Below are 20,035 nucleotides of genomic sequence, written 5' to 3'. Positions count from 1 at the left end.
GTTGCTCATGGCCCTGGAATCTTTGTCCATATCGTAAGCAGCGCACGGGGAAGATCGCACCAAAAAGCCGTCGTCGGTCGTCGATGAGCATTCCCTCACGTTGACCTGTCCTCGAAGGGACTCGAAGATAAAAGGCGCAAGAGCAGACAGGACGAAAGAAGAACGAACACGGACAAGGCGCTTACTGCAACTGTAGTTTATATATAAAGCACGAGCTCGCCTTTTGTATAGCAAGGTGCAAGGAAAGAAGCAAGCAAACAAAACACACGCATTATTACTGTCACGATAGCTGTGCCAATATTAATTCACACGCTCGGCCAAATACACAAGTTCTTTTTTTTTTTTGTCAAAGATACGGAGGGGGTTCTCACACATACCTCACCTGCTTTTTTGATTAGGAAGGCTTCCACTATTTATCTGGTGTCCTTTTCTTTATGCTTACTAACGACACGTGCATCGGAAAACTTGCGAGTACATTCTTTGCACCCCCTGCAGTACGCAGCAAGGTGGCCTTATATGGCTACTTTTTCTACGTCGTTATGACGCTTCAGCAGGCGTTCGTTAAAACATCTTCCAGTTTGTCCGATATATTCTTTGCCGCAAGACAAAGGAATACTGTACACAACCGCTATCTCAGACGGCACAGAGGGTTCACAGTGTTTTATGGGGCAGCGCTTAGGTGATCCCTCTTCTGAATTTACCTTCGTCATGCTTGTGTTTTGTTTGTTTGCTTTTCCTTGGACCTTGCTAAAAAAGGCGAGATCGTGCTTACTGCGCGATCTCGCCCAACAGTTGCAGTAAGTGCCTAGTCCGTGTTCGTTCGTCCTGTCTACTCTTGCGCCCTGTATCTTCGAGTCATGTACCAACTCGCCCAACACTCCATTCTTCTGAAAGAACTTACCGCCCTACCAGTGTGTGGGCCCCGCAGCCGCCCGGTGTGGGCGTCAAGAGCACGCTTTCAACACGAACAAGAACACCTTCACTTATTGTGTCACATTGTTAGTAGCGCGTGAAGACGACATCTTTACGCCGCGTATTTAGCAGGGGATGTATGCGGCGTCAAGCACTGGGGTGACTCGCGGGGGGTGTCTCATGACAGCTATACTTCGGGTGAACTCGCGTAGCGCTAATTACCAGCGGTTCTTTATAGGGTGTTGCCTGATGACCATTGCTGCAGCTGCCTTCCTGCCGTCATTGCTTGTGTGGGCTCTTGGTTTTAGAGCCCAGGGCCCAAGACCTTTCACGATCGCCGCACTTTGGAAGTGGATCACCGGAGGCCACGACAGGATCTTTCTACGACTAACACGCTGGGCCGAGCAGGGTACACCACTGCTTGTTAAAGTAATGGCTGGATTTGCGACTGCGCTTAAGTTATACGCCCAAATTTCTTAAGTGTTTTTTTTTTCGTTTGGATGCTTTTGGAACTATGGATGCTGCCCACTCTTTAGGGTTTTGCTGTGCGTTTCTTGCTAAAGCAATGACGGGATTGGACTGCGGTCAGGAATTCATTGTTACGCATACTTCTTTGATGCATTCTTTCTTTTGTTTTAGTCATTCGTTTACACTTCAGATGCCTTCTACTCTTGGTTTCGTTTTCTATCGTCTGAGAAGTTAAGGATTTTTGGACATCACTTTTAATTGTGAGGCAACTGTGGAATATTGAGGGGTAGCATTATGGAAACATTGAAGATAAGGGTCCATTGTTCCCATGCGTAGCAAATCTTTCTTGCAATGCTTCTCCATCGCCACATCGAGTAGTTAAAGACTTCCGTAGAAAACCAATGGGGAACGTTTTTGACGATAGCAAAACAATGGAAGCCCGCCGAGGAGAGATCTTCGGATTTGCTGATTTTTATAGTGAAATCTTACAATGTATAAAAAATTGCGTCCATACCTTGTTTCCCGTTGATTAATGCGCCTGTCCATAATTTCTGGGTATGCGTGTATTGTAGGTTTTTTTTCGCCTAGCTCTCACCGGTCTTTTTAAAGGATTTTTAACATTTCCCCCCAAATCGTCACCATATGTAACCTCAGTGTTATGTATTCAATGCTGTGTATGTAAGTGTTATGTGTAAATTACAAGGCTGTTCTTGAATATCTGCTCTACATAGTGAAGTACTCTCGCCAGAGCGCCCCACTAATGGTATCTCATCGAATTCTTTCTCTTTTGTCTCAAATGCGCATTACACTGCGCTTATGTTGCTGCTTCGAGCAGCTGAAACGTGGTGTAATTAAAAACCCGTTATATCTCCGGCTGTATTTCGAATGTTTCGGTAGCTGGAAATCCTGATCGTGCATTAGCGGTCATGGGTTGCCGGCTAACCAGTATAGGACCCACTTGGTTACCCCACTGATCGTTACAGGGGCTCAGCAGGTGGCCGGCACGGCCTGCATGTACACAGCAGCGCTACATGAACGCTAGTATATAGCGGTGCACACTTATAGGGTGTCTTGGGCGACCTAAAGGTGCCCAACAGGGCATACGGCACTAGTATAGTGGGCGTGTTGTGGTATATGTATTACGTAATAAACGTTTGTTCAAACGCTATTCGTTGGCAAGTCCACTACTGCATGAACGCATGTACTGTTTGATAGTACTTTTAAAGCAGCAGTGTCTCAAACAGAATACCAAAAAGCAGTTGCACCCATGTCGGGTTTAAATCGGGGAGGACATCGAATTTTCCAGGAAACACCCCCACTGCATCAATGGATACGACCTTGTGATTGTTTAATTAGTTATGAATGCAAAATTTATGTTTAAAATGCATAAGAAAATAACGTGTCGATTTTTAGGCTTCAGGATAAATCTGCAAAGGCACCCCTACTATGGGAGGTATCGGAGTTTCAGGGGCGTCTGCATAAAAATGACAGCTATAGCTGTTGCAATGTTGTTGCCCTGAAAAAAATTGCACCCAGCCTTCCCTTTCGGGCGAAGTATCATCTCGGTGATATAGTAGTCTTCGTTGGAGCGGCGCTTTTTGTGCTTCCTGGCGTTCTTGCTGCCGCGCAGCGCCTTCACGGCTAGCCTCGGGCACTGTGGTGTGCAAGCGGACATACGCAGAAGTTCTGCATGGGCATTCAGCGCGAGTGCAAAGGGTCGTTTATGCTTCGTTTGTTGAGACCGGACCCTTCTTGTTTAATGTTTACACGAATGACTTAATTGAAATTTATTATGCATCCGGTTACATTTTGTATGCTGACGATACTGGCTTTTTTTTGAGCGGCTATTTACTTCATGTTGTTTAAGGCAATGTTATTCTTACAACAATGCATAGATGGTCCACGGTGAATTATCTAACGGTAAATACTAGCAAGTCAAAAGCAGTACCGTTTCAACCTGTAAACTACAATACTACATTGGCGAGCCAACTTATGCTTTGTAATAATAACATTCAGTTAGATGACACCCTTTGATCACTTGGTGTCGGCAAGTGGCGTTAACACACCAGGAAAAAATTAGAAAAAAAAACGAAGTGTCACTAAGGAAGTGTGATCCCACGAGCGCAGAGAAATCAAACCACATAAAATGGTATACGAGGGTTTAGCTTCCCAAAGCTATTCAGACTATTAGGGAGACCGTAGGGAAGGGCTCCGGAAATTTCGAGGACCTGAGGTTCTTTAACGTGCACTAACATATTGCACAGCACACGGGCCTCTAGAATTTCGCCTCCATCAAAATTCGACGGCCGCGGCCGGGATCGAACCCGCGTTTTTCGGGTCAGCAGCGGAGCGCCATAGCCACCGAAACGGCTCACATACAAAGAGTTGAGCCAATGACGAAAGAGAGGATGAGCGGTTGCGTGCGGGTCCCCTCCTCCCCGACGACTATAGTGCCTGGTTCACACTGAAAAAAAACAGCGTAAAGAACAGACGGGCAAGAAGAAACTCTGACACAGGACGAGTGCTGACTCGCAACCAACGTTTTATTCGCAAAACCTGTCATTTGTAAAAGGAAAATTCATAGATCTGCACGTGACCATACAGGGTGAAAAAAGAAACTACACACAGATACAGGCTACGCTCAGAGGTTGTCAATAAAAGCGACGTCTCTCAGGTAGACAGAGTGATGGTTTACTAACGCAGTTTTACTACTCCTTTTCCGGTGTGAAAAGCCGCAACCACTTCCCGTGTGGACTGGTCCTTGTGGGTGTCAAGGAGGTTATATTAAAGCATCTGGAGTGGAGGTCCGCTATGCATGCATGGAGAAACAGGTGAAGCCAGCTAAACCAGCTGGCGGCCATCTTGCCAGGGTCAAAAACAGGCCGCGGTGAAATGGGCACCAGCAAAGAACGACTAATTTTGCGAATTTTTTTCGCTTCATCCGCAAGGTTAAGTAGAAACATCTTCTGGTAGGGATATTGCTTCTATGCGCACTAAATGCACTTGTATAATCTCTCCGATTTCCACGCTAATTTGCCTGAAAGCTCTGGTAGGCGATTTCTCCAGTCAGTGTTGCTGCCTTGGAAAGCTGATAATTTTCTCAATAAATCGCGTAAAGCGTGTCGTTTCAGCTAATCATGCAATTATTACATTAGCAGTGAAAGAACGAAAAATTAACTGACAAACATACTCTTTACGGGGAAGGGCAATACAATTAAGCGTTTACAGTTCTGTAATACATGGTATGGTTCTCAAATATCGAAAACATGCGGAAAGAAACGAAAGCAATTGCAATAGTCCAGCAGACTGTCATTGCCGCCTAGATTAAGACCTGCCTCACATAGCCCATATCACCAGTAACACTGAGACCGTATGACCCTGCAGTTTAATACCAGAACTGCTTCATGGTGCCGCAAAGCTGTGTATGCAGTGTTCCAATTTAAGCCTAAAGGTTGTTTAAACATGAACAAAACAACCTCGCTTTACTTTGATTTAATCAGGGTTTATTCATTCTATTAAAGGGTTCCATGTCAAATTAAGGTAGGAAGGCAAACATGAAAAACAGCAAGTTACGGAAACAAAAACTGAGACTTAAAGAGCACTCTCAAGAACAGCAATGCCTACCATCTAAATCTGGCATATGTATACTGCATTGTGCAATACATATATACATCACAGTCACTGATTCTTAAAGATAATCAGTCTGGAAAAGACAGTCTGCACCTTCTATTTGGAGTTTCCTCGGTTCATCTCCTTAGCAATGTGATGAATTCGGATCTTCAAATAGAGTTGCACAATTTCCTTGCATAAGTTGTGAAGGTGGTTGTCTAATGGGCCGCACTCCAACAGGTGAGGTTCAAATTGTGCAAATCAAGCCCTCTCAATAACTGTGGCAAAATTTTCCACTAGAAGGTGTTCGCATCGCCCATGCCTTAAGTCTTTGTACTGAACTTGCAGCACTCCAAGTCCCTTTTCAGCAGCCTCACAGATCTGCAGGACATCCTTGGATGGTGCTATAAGCTGAAGGCCTCGCCTTCCAGGGAATGGGGTCTGCGAGCCGTGGTCTCGCCCGACGAGTGACACACCCACAGTCAGTGCCAAAAGACCGGTTTATTCCGGACTAAAACAATGCTTCAAAAGATAGAAAACAGGCGCTGCAACTGAGCACGGCAGAACTAATAAAAAGAGTCGCAAAGACAGTTAAAAAGAACTACACAGAAAATACAGTAAGACGCCGAAAGACCAAGCGGCAGCGATGAGGGCTTGAAACGCTACATGAAACCTGGCTGCTTGTGTAGCAGCCACTCATGCCAAAGGGCTGTTCCATCCTTGCAGATGCCACTTCATTCTGTGCTCTTCGTCCTGGTACGGTGCCGCCCCGCCGTCTGTGTACATCCTGCTGGCTCGGGCTGACCGCCGAATCCGTCACCACGCTCTAGCAACACTCCCCCAGGTATTCCCTCGCGTGCCGCTTCGCTGGCCTTATCAAGCATTCCTCGCAGCGATCGCCACATCTGGCGAGCAAATGTTCGGTCATGCGCAGTTACACTGCCTGCACACGCATCTAGATGACTGGAAGAGAGCGCGCGCATTTAAAATGGCTAAAAAAGGGGCCATAGAGCCCTCCAAAGCCCACTACGGCTCTTTGCACGAATGAGGCTGGTCAGCTCACTAGAATGCATTGCTTCCACATAGTCCTCACATTGTGTTCTAGCAGGAACTTTGGCAGCTACAAATCCTGCAATAAGGGAACAACCGAGTTTGCTACTGCTGACAGGCACTTGGGAAAATCCACACGTCAGTTTAATCATGCTCATCGTCCAAAGGCTCCAATATCACAGATCTCTGCGATGTTACTGCCACTGGAGGTTCAGCCACATCAGTGGCAGTGGACAGACTGAAAACAGTAACATCTTGGGAGCAATTTCCTGCATTAGATAAGCTCGGTCTGAACAAGACTCTTATATGCAGCTTTCAACTGGCAGGCCGTGGGGTTGTTGTTGAAGCCACCCCTTCCCTGTACATAAACAAAAAGTCTCCTTTGAGACATCTTGTGTGTCTGGAGGTATTTGAGCTTGCCTGTCGAAACAAGTCCTTCAAACAAAGCTGCAACACTCTGCATGCAAATGAGCATGTCAACAAACCATTTTCTTCAGTCCGTCAGTCACTAGTTTTCCATTCACATCTCTCAATTTCCTATTATACTGTTCAGCCTCCTGGAGAAATGACTACCAAGAAGCTGCATTCTCCTTGTGCATTGCAACCTTATATGAGCGTGCCATGGGATTTCTTGAGCTTAGTAGGTCAAAGGGACAATCAAACATCCATATGAATTTTGCTGTGGCACGCGCACCTTGGAATTGCAGCAATTTCAGTGTAGACTCACAATAGTCAAGTGCGTCAGTGACCGAAGAACTCAGCGTTAGAACAGCAAGCCGAACCTTCATCTTCTGTTTTTCCCACCAGAGATGAACTCTTGTGGAAAAAACAGAAGATGAAGGTTCGGCTTGCTCTTTGTGAGCCTGTTCCCCATGTGGACCCCCTCTTTGTGCTGCAATGCTTCCAAAGCTTCAATATGACACCACCTGACATGTGAACCTTCAAGATCAATGAGGTGACTCACAGATCCCAGGCAGTTTCAAATCAGTTTGACCATATGACATGCATCAAGCATCACAAATCTTTGTTGGAAGGTTCTGTTGGGTACTCGAAACTGGTGCTGAACGTAGATGAATGGTAGCTGCGGTCCGCGCCGAGGCACATTGCCATGATGAAGTTTGAAGCAGCTCTGTCAAATGCAAGCGAAACATTTTCTACTGCTGCTGATGTGACTCTTGATGGACACTCTTTCACTAAGTCTACCGTTTCTGGTCCAGAAAGGGACTCAATGAGAAAATATCCAAGAGGGACTTTCAACCTCAATTTCTATGTAACAGCCATAAACATGGAAGCATTGGTTGCCTCTGGGAGGCTGTCATCAGACAGTTCTGTACCAATGACAACGCAGCCAACTACCTTGTTGCTGACAAGCTGGACATGTTTCTTGACGGACATGTCATCTACCATCAGAGCTGCAAACAATGGCTCGTCCCAGCCTTACAGCACATTTTTTAACAACGCAAACGCTTCAGATGTGAACCCAGGGTCACTATTGACTGCCTTGTACCACTCGCGCAGCGTGAACTGAGCAGGCAAAGCATTGTTGAACTTAAGCTCTTACATATTCATATGCAGCGGGAGAGTAAAAGTGAAGCATTAATGCGAATGCGCATAGTTCAGGAGGATAATTGTTGCTTGTCTTCTCATTGGCTCTGCCAAGGAGCTATTGTATGTCAGGAGAAAAGGAGGCTTCAAAAGCCTCAAGGCCTCTCTTTGACAAGAGCTTCTTCTCTCTCAGCTCCTTGACCAATTCGCAGGAACTATTGCACTGCACCGCTAGTCTTCGTTTTGTCTGGTGCAATGTCTTGACCTTTTTTCTCAGTTGGTTGACCTGTCCCTCTGCATCTTTGGCTTTTTGCCAACACCAATCCCAGCTTGGTGAACTCACTTCAACTGTAGACTCATGATCCACTCCATTTGTAGGTCCTTCGGGCTCCACCGGCTCCTCGCTCATCTCGGGACTTATTGCGGGCACCATCCGACACTTGGGGGGTCACGCTTTCTCTTTTGCTGTAAGGAAAGCATACGAGTCAGTGAAAGCTTGTGGATTTCAAGCACCTGTTACATACAGAGCCGTAAAGTTATAGCAAAGTAAACATGAAATCCGATTGTCAAGAGAGACCAAACCTGAGAGGAAGAAAAAAAAAAGAGACAATAGAGCGTTTGCGTTCTTTCCTTACCAGTGACCCTCTTTGCACTGCGATACTCACGTAGCCATGCAGTGCTGGAGAGCCAGCATCAACAACTTTAGAAACACTGATCCTGTACCAGTGCGTTTTTAAAGAAGCTTAAAAGCAAGTCATCTCCACTAACCATACTACGTACTACATGAGGCCACGTTTCTACTCACAGGCTTTTGGGGATGTGGTGAGAATGCCGGAAAGATGCTAGGAACGCTGCCAGGTCACAGTCTGGTTGTTTTCCCGGTCCTGTCGAAGCACCAAGGCTCAAAATGCGTTGAACAAACACGGCCACCATCCTTGAGCACCCAGCCATCCCGCCGTACCACACGCTCTCACGCACCATGCAAACCAGGATCCTGTTACGAAACCTATTACATGGAAACATGATAGCATGCCTTGGTATGTGCTGCATTCCGCTAAAATAAAGTGCTTAAAAAGCGCTCTGTAATCTGCACAGTTGTGTTCGTGCACAAGCAGTATGGTGTCGGGAGCGACCAGGTGCAAGCGACCAAGGCTAGTACACTGCTACGCAAATACAAATTAGACGTTATTCCCGGCGCCTTGATGCGATTCGTACATCCTAATGCGACTCACAACCCCACCATTGACAATGCAGTCGCTTGCTGTCCATTGAAGAAACAGTGCACTAGCACAACCGCAACAAAACACCACGGAGCCACTAAGCTGCACGGTGGATGCAACACGTTCTGCCTGTTTTCTCCCCCTGGCAACATGGCACTGTGGTAGGAAGTCCACATTTACTGGACGTCCCGGTAGCCGCGGCTGGTGAGCCGGCGGAGCGGGTTGACGTGGCTGGCTGGCCGGGCTGGTTGAATGAGAGCGTTCTCTGATGCGCAAGGCAGATCTTCATCAGCGCCGCACCAGTGAGTGCCGGCTTCACTTTTCGAGCGCCCCCTCCACTCGTTTTAATATAACCTCTTTGGTGGGTGTACAGTATCTCTGTGTAAAAAAACAAAGCAGTGCGCCTTTTCTTTCTCTTCTTCATTACTTCGCACCCTTGACAATGAGTCAACAGACAAGACAAGCCGTTGCCATTAGATAAATGATCTCTATGCTCTTGCAATTGCCTGTTACGACATCGCCCAGTCAGGACGATGTACCGAGCTCCGCTGGATAGTCTCCCTCGAGAGTCAGCATTCGTCCTGTGTCCACCTTTCATCATGTCCGTCTGTTTTGCCGTTTTTTTTTTCAGTATGAACCCTTGCCAACTCGCCCAACTCAGCATTCTGCTTGGTTTACACAGCGCTTTGGAATGCTGGACTGTAATGTGCTAATCGAACATTTTCAAATGCTAGATTGCTCATTCCCTGCAACAACTACCGTTATTTCCGGTACATAGTCCACACCTGGCCATTTGATGCTTTATTTGGCGATATTGAAAAAAAATGCTGTATAGCCCGCACCTACAGACAGGCCACAAAGCCCAAAATTTTAACTTTTAAGGGGGGAAGCTGGTTTTAGAAAAAAAAGTTTTTATTAATGAATTCACAATTACGAAATCTTCAGGGAACATGTATTTTTGCATGCTGATTCCAAATATGGAATTTAATTTAATGTACAAGTCCTTGTGGACTTGATGTAATATGTAACTTTTTGTGGAGAGCTTTAAAGAAATTTTGCTGCAGGGAACTTGCTAGAATGTATGCCGTCTGCTTGTCTTGACAACAAGCTATGCAATAAGGGTAAAATTATTATCCTGCCTATCACAGAAGTTGAGTTAAAGGGTTTTGAATTTCGTACTTCACAAACGGGAAGAAAAATTTGTCTTCCTGTTCATGAAGTGACAACTTCAAAATTCTATAACTCAGCTTCTATGACAGGCAGGATGAGAACTTCAGCTTTATTGCACAGCTTAATGTCAAGAGAAACCAATGGCATGCATTTTAGAAAGTTCCCTGCAGCAGGATTTCTTGAAAGCTCTCCACAAAAAGTTACATAACATATTGTATAAGTGCTCAAAAAATTGCTGCACATGAAATTAAATTCCATATTTGGAATCAGCACGTAAAAATACCTGTTCCCAGAAGATTTCGCAATTGTGACTTCATTAATAAAAATATTTTTCTAGGACCCTCTTCCCCCCTTAAACATAATAGCCGACGAGCTTTATTTCGAAATTCAGGATACTTTTTCCGTGAAAAGAAAAACACTGTAATGTTGCAAGCTAACCGCCGTTGTGCACTACCTGCAGCTGCCTTTACACACTGTAGCGTAGCGACGCTGCTGCCATATACGAGTCAATTTTGCTGCCATAGCCATATTTAAAGTATTAATGTTTCACTCATTCAACTCCTCTAACGGTGTGTCGGAGTTGCATAGATTTAAATCGATGATCGCTACCTACAACTCATTCACACTTTTTTCGGATCACTGCAGGGATATCAATCTTAATCTGGTAATCTTTATTGAAGGCATACATTTTCAAATTTTGTAGTTCTAATTTACAGGCTATGCGTAACCTTTATGTATGGCAACCTATATATTAAAGGTCACAGCACTTTTCTAGGTTACACAGCAACCTTTAGCACAGAGGTTAACCTGCAACCTCCAAGAGTGTAACTTTTATTGAAGGCATACAATTGAAAATTTAGTATATGTCTACTTAAAGGTATCTGAAAACAATCTAAATTAGAAGTTTACACAGTACTCTTGCTGTAAACCTTTAAAGTTAACCTTTCAGATAAATACAGCACATCACAGCTGCATGGGATTTAAACCCACAACCTCGGCACGTCTGGTGCAATGATCTCTTAATGAACTAAGAGCACCGCATAGGACATACAGTGGTTGTGGCTTCGGATTCCATCTGCAGCGAACTGTAATTTCATTTCACTGCATATAATAAATATGATTAGTGCCCTTTAATCAAAGAAAGAGTTAGGTTAACCGTGCTTTTTTCTGCATAGTGGTCTGTCACCCTCCTGATCCATATGTTTACAATGTCCGCGTGTATACGGTGGCGTATGGCTACAGATGGAATGGCGAACTTATTCGGCATGCAGAAGCATGACAAATGCAAGTGCATAGGCTCTCAAACCTTTGCCCAGATGCAAAACAAATTATTGTCAAAGGAATGAAAAATAAGAAGCACTTTATTAAAAATACAAAATATACATTCATAATGTATGAACAATATAACGGAAAAGTTATTTCTGCCAAAAAATTATATATTGCTACGTCTGTCTTTTGTGCCAGGATGATTCTTTGTAACCGTATTGATTGGACAGTTTTTTTTCTTTGAGCGTGCCAAAAAGCACTTCAACCGGTTGGAGATAACCCCAGGTGGGATTTGAACTTGAGGTCTAAGGAGTTTTTGCACCAAAATAGCAGTCTGCAAAAATGCATGCATGTACCTCAGGTTTATCAGGTAGTACACCAGAAGGCATACAATGAAGGCCCACTCAATGTTCTTGTTTTTCAAAGCGATGACCTCAGCTTGGGTGCCTCCATATATCCAAGACTGGTTCTTGTATGTATACACATGAGGCATAGTAACTTGTACTGCTGTAGGTAGTGCAGTCTGTAAGTAGAATTGCAAAAGACCCAAGATAATCAGATTACTAAATTCAGTGAATGCAGTGGTCTGCTCTATGTTTTCTTTGCACTGTGCTTATGCTCTCCTTATCCCTTAATGAGAAAGAGATATCTTTTCTAGATTGGGAGAAAAAAGTCATTCACTCGTTTTTTTTTCCCCAACCAAAGACGTTTTTCATGATTTGCACTTTTACAAGCATCTGCAGATTTCATGCAGGCAGGGTTCAGAGCAAAATTATTCAAGTTTTCACAGACTTTCATGGCATTGTGCAAATTTTTTCAAGGACAAACGAATCGGGCAGCTTATGAAAGCAGCATTCTTCAGAGCAGAAATGTACCCTTCAGTGCACATGAAATTTCTACCACAGAAAATGCTCAGCTTAAACAAATGTGCCTTTTAGTCTAGGCAGTCATGAAAGTTCCAGTTCTTTTCTTTTAAGCTCACCAGGGACATTGTAAAAGCCTTGTGCCTTTTTCTAAGCAGTCTTTCAAAGACCGTCGGACTTTATTGCTGTGCAAAATGTTGAAAGCATTAAAAGGATGCACATAGCAGGAGACACGGACAAGCGCTCATCCGTGTCTCCTGCCGTGTACGCTCTTTTCACGCTTTCAACTCTTTCCATTGTGATACACCATCTCGCCCCTTTATGAGGCTGAGGCGCTAACAAATTATTAGTGTTATTAGTGCAGTCAGAGAAATCACTAGAGAACTGCAGGCATTTGTATGCATTATTAATGATAGGGTGTTGTCAGGTAGATCAGCTATTCTTAATCTCATCACAAAAAGGGAGAAATATCATCACTACCCCAAACTTAAGGATTAACTATGAGCAATTTATTGGTTAGTGGCTTGCAGAAGCAGCTGGAAAAGCAGCAACAATCATGACAAAACGTAGCTGATCAAGATGTTCATACAATAATGTCTCCTGACATGTGTCTAACAAATGGCCGAAAATGACCGGCTACGAATAATTCATACAAAGACGAAATACATACATACACACACATGAACTCATTTCCGATGCTGAGTTGCTCAGAGGTGGAATCAGTCACTGTAGCACAGATTAAATTCTCTGCTGCAAAAGTGCCTGTGGAATTATTCAGAGCATCAGTATTTTTGTGTAAAAGAAACAATTCAGCGAGTGCAAGACCTCTTTCGTGGCTGCTTCCTTCAACACACCATAAATTCATGGCTTTTCAAGGGCCACAGAGAAATTCCAGGACTATCAAGGTCTTTGGAAGCATAATTTCCATATCCAAGGGTTTTCAAGAATCCACATAAACCCTGCATTTGTAAAACAACTTGCACCTGTCTGCAAGATACATACTTATGTGTAATTGATGTGTGCAGAAGAACTTCAAGTCAGTCTTTATGCTATTATTTTTGCTGATGTCTATTTTTCACACTGCATTTCATACATGAAGACTTATAAACATGCTCAGTTGGGTCCTCTTATTGAATACAGTATGCAGAGAGAAGACAGAATCTTAACTTACCTCCGTAATCAAAAAGTGATCCAAGGAACCTTGCAAATGACGTGAAATCTGCACCAGTGAGGTGTCCTGGCCTTGTTGCTCCGAGAAAACTTGTGCAGCTTTCTTAAGCCTCACTTCCAGTTTATCCACTGTGCTTTCAAAACGCAGTTGTGCCTCAGCACAAAGCTGTCTAGAACTAAAAAAAAAACAGAAAAAAAAGTGGCTTACTTCACTTCAGTGTATAGCTGTCTGGGAAATGGTTCCGGAACAAAGTCACGTGGCTAAACCTGCGTTACTTTTTAAAGCTTGACAGCAAAAAATACTGTGATGTATGCTGCCCTCAATACAAAATGACAAAATCAATATTTCCATGCCTGGATTTTTAAATTTACTCTGCACCACTGCTGAGAAGCAGATGCTTTACTGAGAACTTTTCTACAATTTAGGCTTATATAAAATAATTTTATGCTTACGATATCTTCTCCCAAGAAATAACTTGGCAAAGGGTAACATAGTGCTGGCAGTGGTCTTGGAAGGTCACTTTCAGGAAGCACATGACCCTCTCAGTGTTGTAGGTCACGCCGCTTAAGGTGTCCGAAGCCAATAACTAAAACATAAAAACAAAGACATATAAGACATCTTATATTTATTATATTATATTTATATTTACAAAAACAAAGACATTTTATGCCCCTCCGGCATAAAATGTAAACGTCACTGGTCTGGACTTCTCATATTTGAAATTCAAAATTTTCAGCCCACCTGTAACTCTGCCACCACCACCTCCTTTGTGCCCTCCAGGCTAGGTTCTTCAACAGGAATATTTTTTTTTGGCGGTGCCGCTACATGTCGCTGAAGCAGTAGTCTATGTATGAAGACACTCTGCACAATACATTTAAAAGATGAGCACAAAACATCAATAACAATACGGTGCAACCTAATTCAGTATATAGTCACTTAAACACATGCAATACAATGTACTATGTGCATCAAAATTTGGTCAGGAGCAAAATCATTCCTTGTTGTCTCCTCTCATTGTCTTAAAATGTTTACATCTTTTAATTTCAGCACAGACATTTCTGTCATTGATTTTAAACGAAGGTTTCTTGTACGGTTTTAACCCATCTTATATCACATTTTCTGGTTTGACCGCTCCATCTAATTTCCTTTTTTTTCTTGTTACTTTCACTTCATGTCCAGGTCAATGTGTTCATCAATAGACTTAAGTATTTGCCCAGAAATGCCTCGTTGTAAACCTGCACAATGTGCAGACATGCTTGCTGACCTAGCTGTTCTTGGTGGATCGGTGCATTGGTTTGAGACTGCTTGTGTAGAAGTCACTCCGTGTGCATCCTGCACTGGGGCTATAATTAAAGCATATAATTTGTATAATTTAGAGCCTGCATCTGCCATTTCTAAATACAACTACATTGATAAGAAGTGGTAAATAGAAATGAAAATACTATTAAACTAAATGTTTTTGCATTCCTGAGAAAGGTCAATTAAAATGAACACATATGTAAGATTAGCTCACTGTTAGATTAAGCAGATGAGCATATACTGAGAAAATGCTACTAGTAATATTAAGCACAGCTCTGAAAATGTCAGAGCAACTATCTCCCTTTCATAATTCTTTACCTTGATGGGAACAACTTTCTGGCTCTTGTCTGCCTTCTGTGATGTCTTCGCATTGAACAGGGCTTTCTTCACTTGTACAGGGCCAGGAGTCTGCATGAAACAAAAATTTTATGCCTTCTTAGTTTACAACTTTACTACAACTACTATACTGATAGAACAGTGATCGACCATTTATCAATTAGGTATTCTAGTCAGAATTTCCATCATGCAACGAAAACACTAAATATGCATTCTGTCCAATCTTCAAGGATGCAAGGGTCCATCTGGTTTAAGGAGAAAAAGTTCATGAGCTTGAGTTGCACTGTAATGGCTGGTTCAAATCCTGCAGCACTAGATTGTCGAGGTACTGCACTTCTATTCACCTGCAGCATTAAAGGTGTCATAGCAGTGACATCAATTTTATTTGAATGTTTCCTGTTCAAAAGGCAGAAAATTTCAGCATTTATCACCTGTGCAATGAACACAATCCTGCAAAAAAAAATATGGCAGTCAGTAGCATAACCACTCTCTTTTATTTGGGAAAAAATAAGACACCAGCCTTCAAACAGGTCAAAAGAACCCAAGCTTAATTACATTCATTGCAAACGTTTATTAAAAAGTTCTCAAGGTTTTCACTTAATTTTACCTGTTTTTTTTGGCTTTACTTGATAACTAAGACACCAGCTTTCAAACAGGTCAAAAGAACCCAAGCTTAATTACATTCATCGCAAACGTTCATTAAAAAAGTTCTCAAGGTTTTCACTTGATTTTACCTGTTTTTTTTTTTGCTTTACTTGATCATGTGCGGCATGGTCAGTTATAGCTGCACATCGATTTTAGTGCAAATTGGCCGAGGTAAAATTTTTGGAAGTGGCTCGTACCAAAGTTTGGAAATGGCCAGGGCCTAATTTGGAGGTCACCATCGTGTTGAGTGCGGTCAATTATGGGTGAGCATTGATTCTGCTGAAAATCAGTCAAGAAAAAATTTCAGGGGTGGGTGGCCCAAAATTTTGGGCGGTGGGCTGGGCCAAATTCAGAGGACATCATCTTGTTGGACGTGGTCAATTATGGGTGGACATTGATTTTGGTCCAAATCAGCCAAGGTCAAATGTTCGAAGTAGGTGGGCCAAATATTGGGAGTGGCCGGGGCCAAATTCAGAGGCCACTATCATGTTGGGCGCAGTTCATTTTATGGCTGGACATAGATTTTGGTCCAAATCAACCAAGGTCAAATTTCCCAGGTGGGTGGGGAAAATTATTGGGGGTGGCCCACCTCAATTTTGAGGTCACTATTGTGTTGGGCAAGGCAAATTATGGCCTGACATGGATTTTGGTCCAAATCAGCCAAGGTCAAATTAGGTGTAGGTTGGCCATATTTGAAGGCCACCATCATGTTGGGCAGGGCCAAATTCAGGGTCAGCTAGACCAGATACGGAGGCATCTATGTTGTTATGCTTTTTCTAAACCAACATGACGCCACTGTTGCTAGGTGTCGTGCAAAACAAGACCGGTCAAGACTCTTTGTCAGTGTTGGTGAGCGTATGGGTGCTTTTGCACTAATGACCTTTGTGGTCATGGTGTAGGAGCTTAAAACCAAAACAGTTAAGAAAGAAGGGGTAACCTGCTGAACTTATAAGCAATTCAGACATCGATAGGCATCACAACTAAAACTCAAGCTGTTATCACTGGTCCAGGATGTAAAATTTATAGTTACAAGTGTCTTTCCGCAAAATCCACACTGATGAGTATTACAACTGAGTTTATACTGCGGGCAGAAAGACAGCTGATTCACCTTTGGAACATCCAGGCTGAGAGCTTGACAGCACAGATGAAAATGCATTACTCTGCTGCTCAGTGTCTTGCATAATTGTGCCTGCAGAAAAACAAAACACCATGCTACACCTTCTCTTCGAAATAGAAAACTTCTGTGGATATGAATGACACACACCGTGGCCTCCATGGGCTTAAGTATCTTGTGAAAGCATGCTCTCATCAGCCCGAGCCTCAAAGTTCCCAGGTACACATTCTGTTGAATTCTACGGTTCTTGCCATGCGTAAAGAGACCATTTTAAAGATGTACAGCCAAACAAAAAATATTAAGATTCTATCTGGACGTATTTTATTTTCATCATGATGTGTTACTTCGTCATCTAGATTATTCAGTTTGACACTGTATATCATAGTTTAATTTCCAACGCGTAGGCCCGTGTGTTTCGCGCCAGTATAACACCTAAGCAAGGAGTACAATAAAGATGCAGTAGAGGGTCATTCACATTGTGCGTGAACAAGGCTCCGTGTGACTGCGCACGTGCGGAGCACCATTGCGGCCAAGCCGGTAGCAAATTCATGCAAAGGGGCAGGTGACACGAAGCATCACGTCGAGGTCCTTTTTCTCAGTGCGCCACTCTGCATTGATTCATGAACGGCTGTGATTCAACGGCAGTCCGCAGGTTTGTGGCCACGCGGAGCAATCTACCCGCTAAGTGAGACTGACACTGCTTGAGCAGAAGCCACAGACCTTTTTTTTTTTCACACCGGTAACAAGCAGCTGACACGTGCGCGCAGTCAGTGCTACTGTGCTTCGGTGAGCCGCATGCATCTGAAGTATCCCTTTTGTTTAGTTCTCGTGGACTCGGCTGTCAGGTGAAGGGGCATACTGCTAAAAGTCGATCAGTTTGAGCATATTTTCCCTACTGCTCTCACGGAAACGCGTGAACGGCTAGGCGGATGCGTCGAGCGCGGGACGCAAGACACATGAGCCGCAGAGAGGAAAACTTCCATCCCCTGTCAGGGGCGAGCCCATGACTGCGGTGTCAATAACAGTCTGCTGGTGGCCGACGCTTTTAGCGCAAACAGCACTGCAAACACCACATTAGTCGAAACATGTTGCGTAAAACTTCTTTCTTGAGAGCGTGTCAATGTTTTGCAACAGAAGCAATGCGCGCCCATGAAATCAAAACGTGTAATACTTGGGCGCGGGATAAGCCTGTCAATATCAGCGAAAACAAAATACAACACAAAACAGTTAAAATTTTGCAATGTCTTGCTTCTAGGACACTTATTTTTCTTATAAGAGAGGCAACTTTGCTTTTGAAGGCAGAAAATTTTGAGAACAGACAACTGCTGCAAAACGAAACTATATACTCGCCGAGATCGACAATCCTGCTGTGGGTGCTGAGGCTGTGGTCGCAGTAGTCGCAGTAGTCGCATCGAAGTCTGTCCTCGGCCATGTCGACGGTACACACCACCATCTACTGTTTGCACTCACACTGCTGTTCATTGCAGCGGCCGCATTATATTCCGCAAATGTCTTTCTGCCTGACAGGCATCGCAAACGCATACCACACACGCACCACATGCACGCCTTCAAGCAGGGTGACAAGCAGCACTGCAGCGCCGCTTGTATCGTTCATAGGAAACACCCAGATAGCTACAAAGTTGATTACACCTAACAGCAAGCATTAAAAAGCTTTTTATACTTTAAATTACTACAATTTGTAGCTTACAGTTGCGGAAAGATTCAGGATTGTGTTTGACTGCCATAAAAATGCCGACCTAGCCACCTAAGTCGCTCATCCCGAAGCAAGCCATTCCAATCCAATGTGCTAGCGCGCGCTATTTGAACTCAACCTCCTTTTACGATCTTTCTCGCCGAATGTGCCAACCTCCCAAAGGCATAAACGTATACATATATGTATACGGCACGCACTCGATCAGATATATAGGTTAAGGCTAAAGGTATACACGAACCACATACCTTTAAATTTCGGTTGTGACCTCTGTAAAGAAGTATGTAAACGTTTAAACCTTGCAAAGAAGGAAAACATAAAAACGTTAAGCCGTGCAACCTGTAAAATAAAGGTTAAACCCTGATAAAGATATACATAAAGGTTACGCGATAAGAGTGTAAGCCAGCTCTCAGGCTAGCCATATCATCTTCTTATACCGGCCCACGGCCGAACGCGATAGTAGTGGAAGTGGCACATTAATCCGTATACGCACTCAGCTCAAACAATAAAATCACTGGCATGGCCAAATACACCTCACACAAAAATGCCGCAGCAAAGCATCCTCATGATCAAACAGCATCGTCAGTACAATTAAAAAGAGAAATGAAACGACTGAACGCAATGTCTGGCATGCAAAGGCTGATACCCTCGATGCCGCATACTTGCGGGAAGGTGTATATTATTAAGTAAGTATACACGCATGATAGCCCCTCCATCATTGTATATTGCGAAAAGAACAGTGCCGTATAATAATGAGAAGGAACAGTCTTTAATCATAATGGGATGGCATTTTGGCCTAATCAGGGGAAAAACTCAAGGGAAAATGGTTTATGGGGTTGAACGTCCCAAAGCGAATACGGCTATGAGGGACGCCGTAGTGGAGGGCTCGCAAATATCGACCACCTGGAGTTCTTTAACGAGCACTGGCATCGCACAGTGCACGGGTCTCTAGAATTTCGCCTCCATCGAAATTCGACCGCCGTAGTCGAGATCCAACCCACGTCTTTCGGGTCAGCAGCCGAGCGCCATAACCACTCAGCCACCGCGGCGGCTGGCCAAGGTAAGAGTTCAAAGTGCTGGTTGCATCCTACCGAAAAGGTCAGCTTCGCGGGCAAGTCACAGGGAGCGCAGTACATATACGCGCGTCGGCCCCCCGTGGGCGGTGTCGTGCATTAAACAAAGCAACTCAGCGGCCTTGTTTGGTGCTTTTTGGCTCCAAACCGGGGCAATCCGAATCCCACAGCCGGTGCCGGCTTGTTGGCGGTGTTCTGCTCTCGCAAGTCCAGAACGAAACTGGCTCTCGTCCGCCGTCACAAACTCGCACTCTTCCATTTTACGTATAAGCGCGTCATCTGGTGAGGGCATCTGCACGCCTCGCAAATAAGCACCTGGGTCACAAAGGGCAAAGCAAATGCGTGTGTTCGGGGACCGATTTTTGCAATCGCTGCTTGCCTTCCTCCCCAAGGGGACACTGAAGAAAAGTGAAAGCAATTATTCTAATTAGTAAAAGTTGATTCTTTGGCTTTTTCTGGCTTGGACGTTTGTCCGGATGCAAGAGACGCACTTATCGCCGAGAAAAATGGATTTAAAAATCCCCCTCCCCCCCGCCATTCGATTCAAACTCGTGACGTCGCTACCGAAAAGGACTGGTTGCCT

The 20,035-nt window shown here is 44.0% G+C and overlaps 1 protein-coding gene across 2 annotated transcripts; it reads right to left on the bottom strand.

Moving 5' to 3' along the window:
- Positions 1–7,579: 7,579 nt before the first annotated feature.
- Positions 7,580–18,256, bottom strand: LOC144115412 (uncharacterized). Of its 2 annotated transcripts, XM_077649804.1 has the most exons (9): positions 18,019–18,256; positions 16,663–16,743; positions 14,892–14,981; positions 14,016–14,135; positions 13,727–13,860; positions 13,275–13,449; positions 11,597–11,763; positions 8,390–8,590; positions 7,580–8,049 (listed from the first exon to the last, which is right to left on the bottom strand). In XM_077649804.1, the coding sequence occupies exons 1-9, from the start codon at positions 18,226–18,228 to the stop codon at positions 7,941–7,943; spliced, it is 1,287 nt and encodes a 428-aa protein (XP_077505930.1). In that variant the 5' UTR covers positions 18,229–18,256; the 3' UTR covers positions 7,580–7,940. The 2 variants fall into 2 exon arrangements, with proteins under 2 accessions (XP_077505930.1, XP_077505931.1); XM_077649805.1 differs by lacking the exon at positions 16,663–16,743.
- Positions 18,257–20,035: the final 1,779 nt, after the last annotated feature.

The sequence above is a fragment of the Amblyomma americanum genome, chromosome 1 (assembly GCF_052857255.1).
Source record: "Amblyomma americanum isolate KBUSLIRL-KWMA chromosome 1, ASM5285725v1, whole genome shotgun sequence".
Taxonomy (NCBI): domain Eukaryota; kingdom Metazoa; phylum Arthropoda; class Arachnida; order Ixodida; family Ixodidae; genus Amblyomma; species Amblyomma americanum.
The sequence above is the reverse complement of the archived record's forward strand: the minus strand, read 5'-3'. Positions and strand labels throughout refer to the sequence as shown.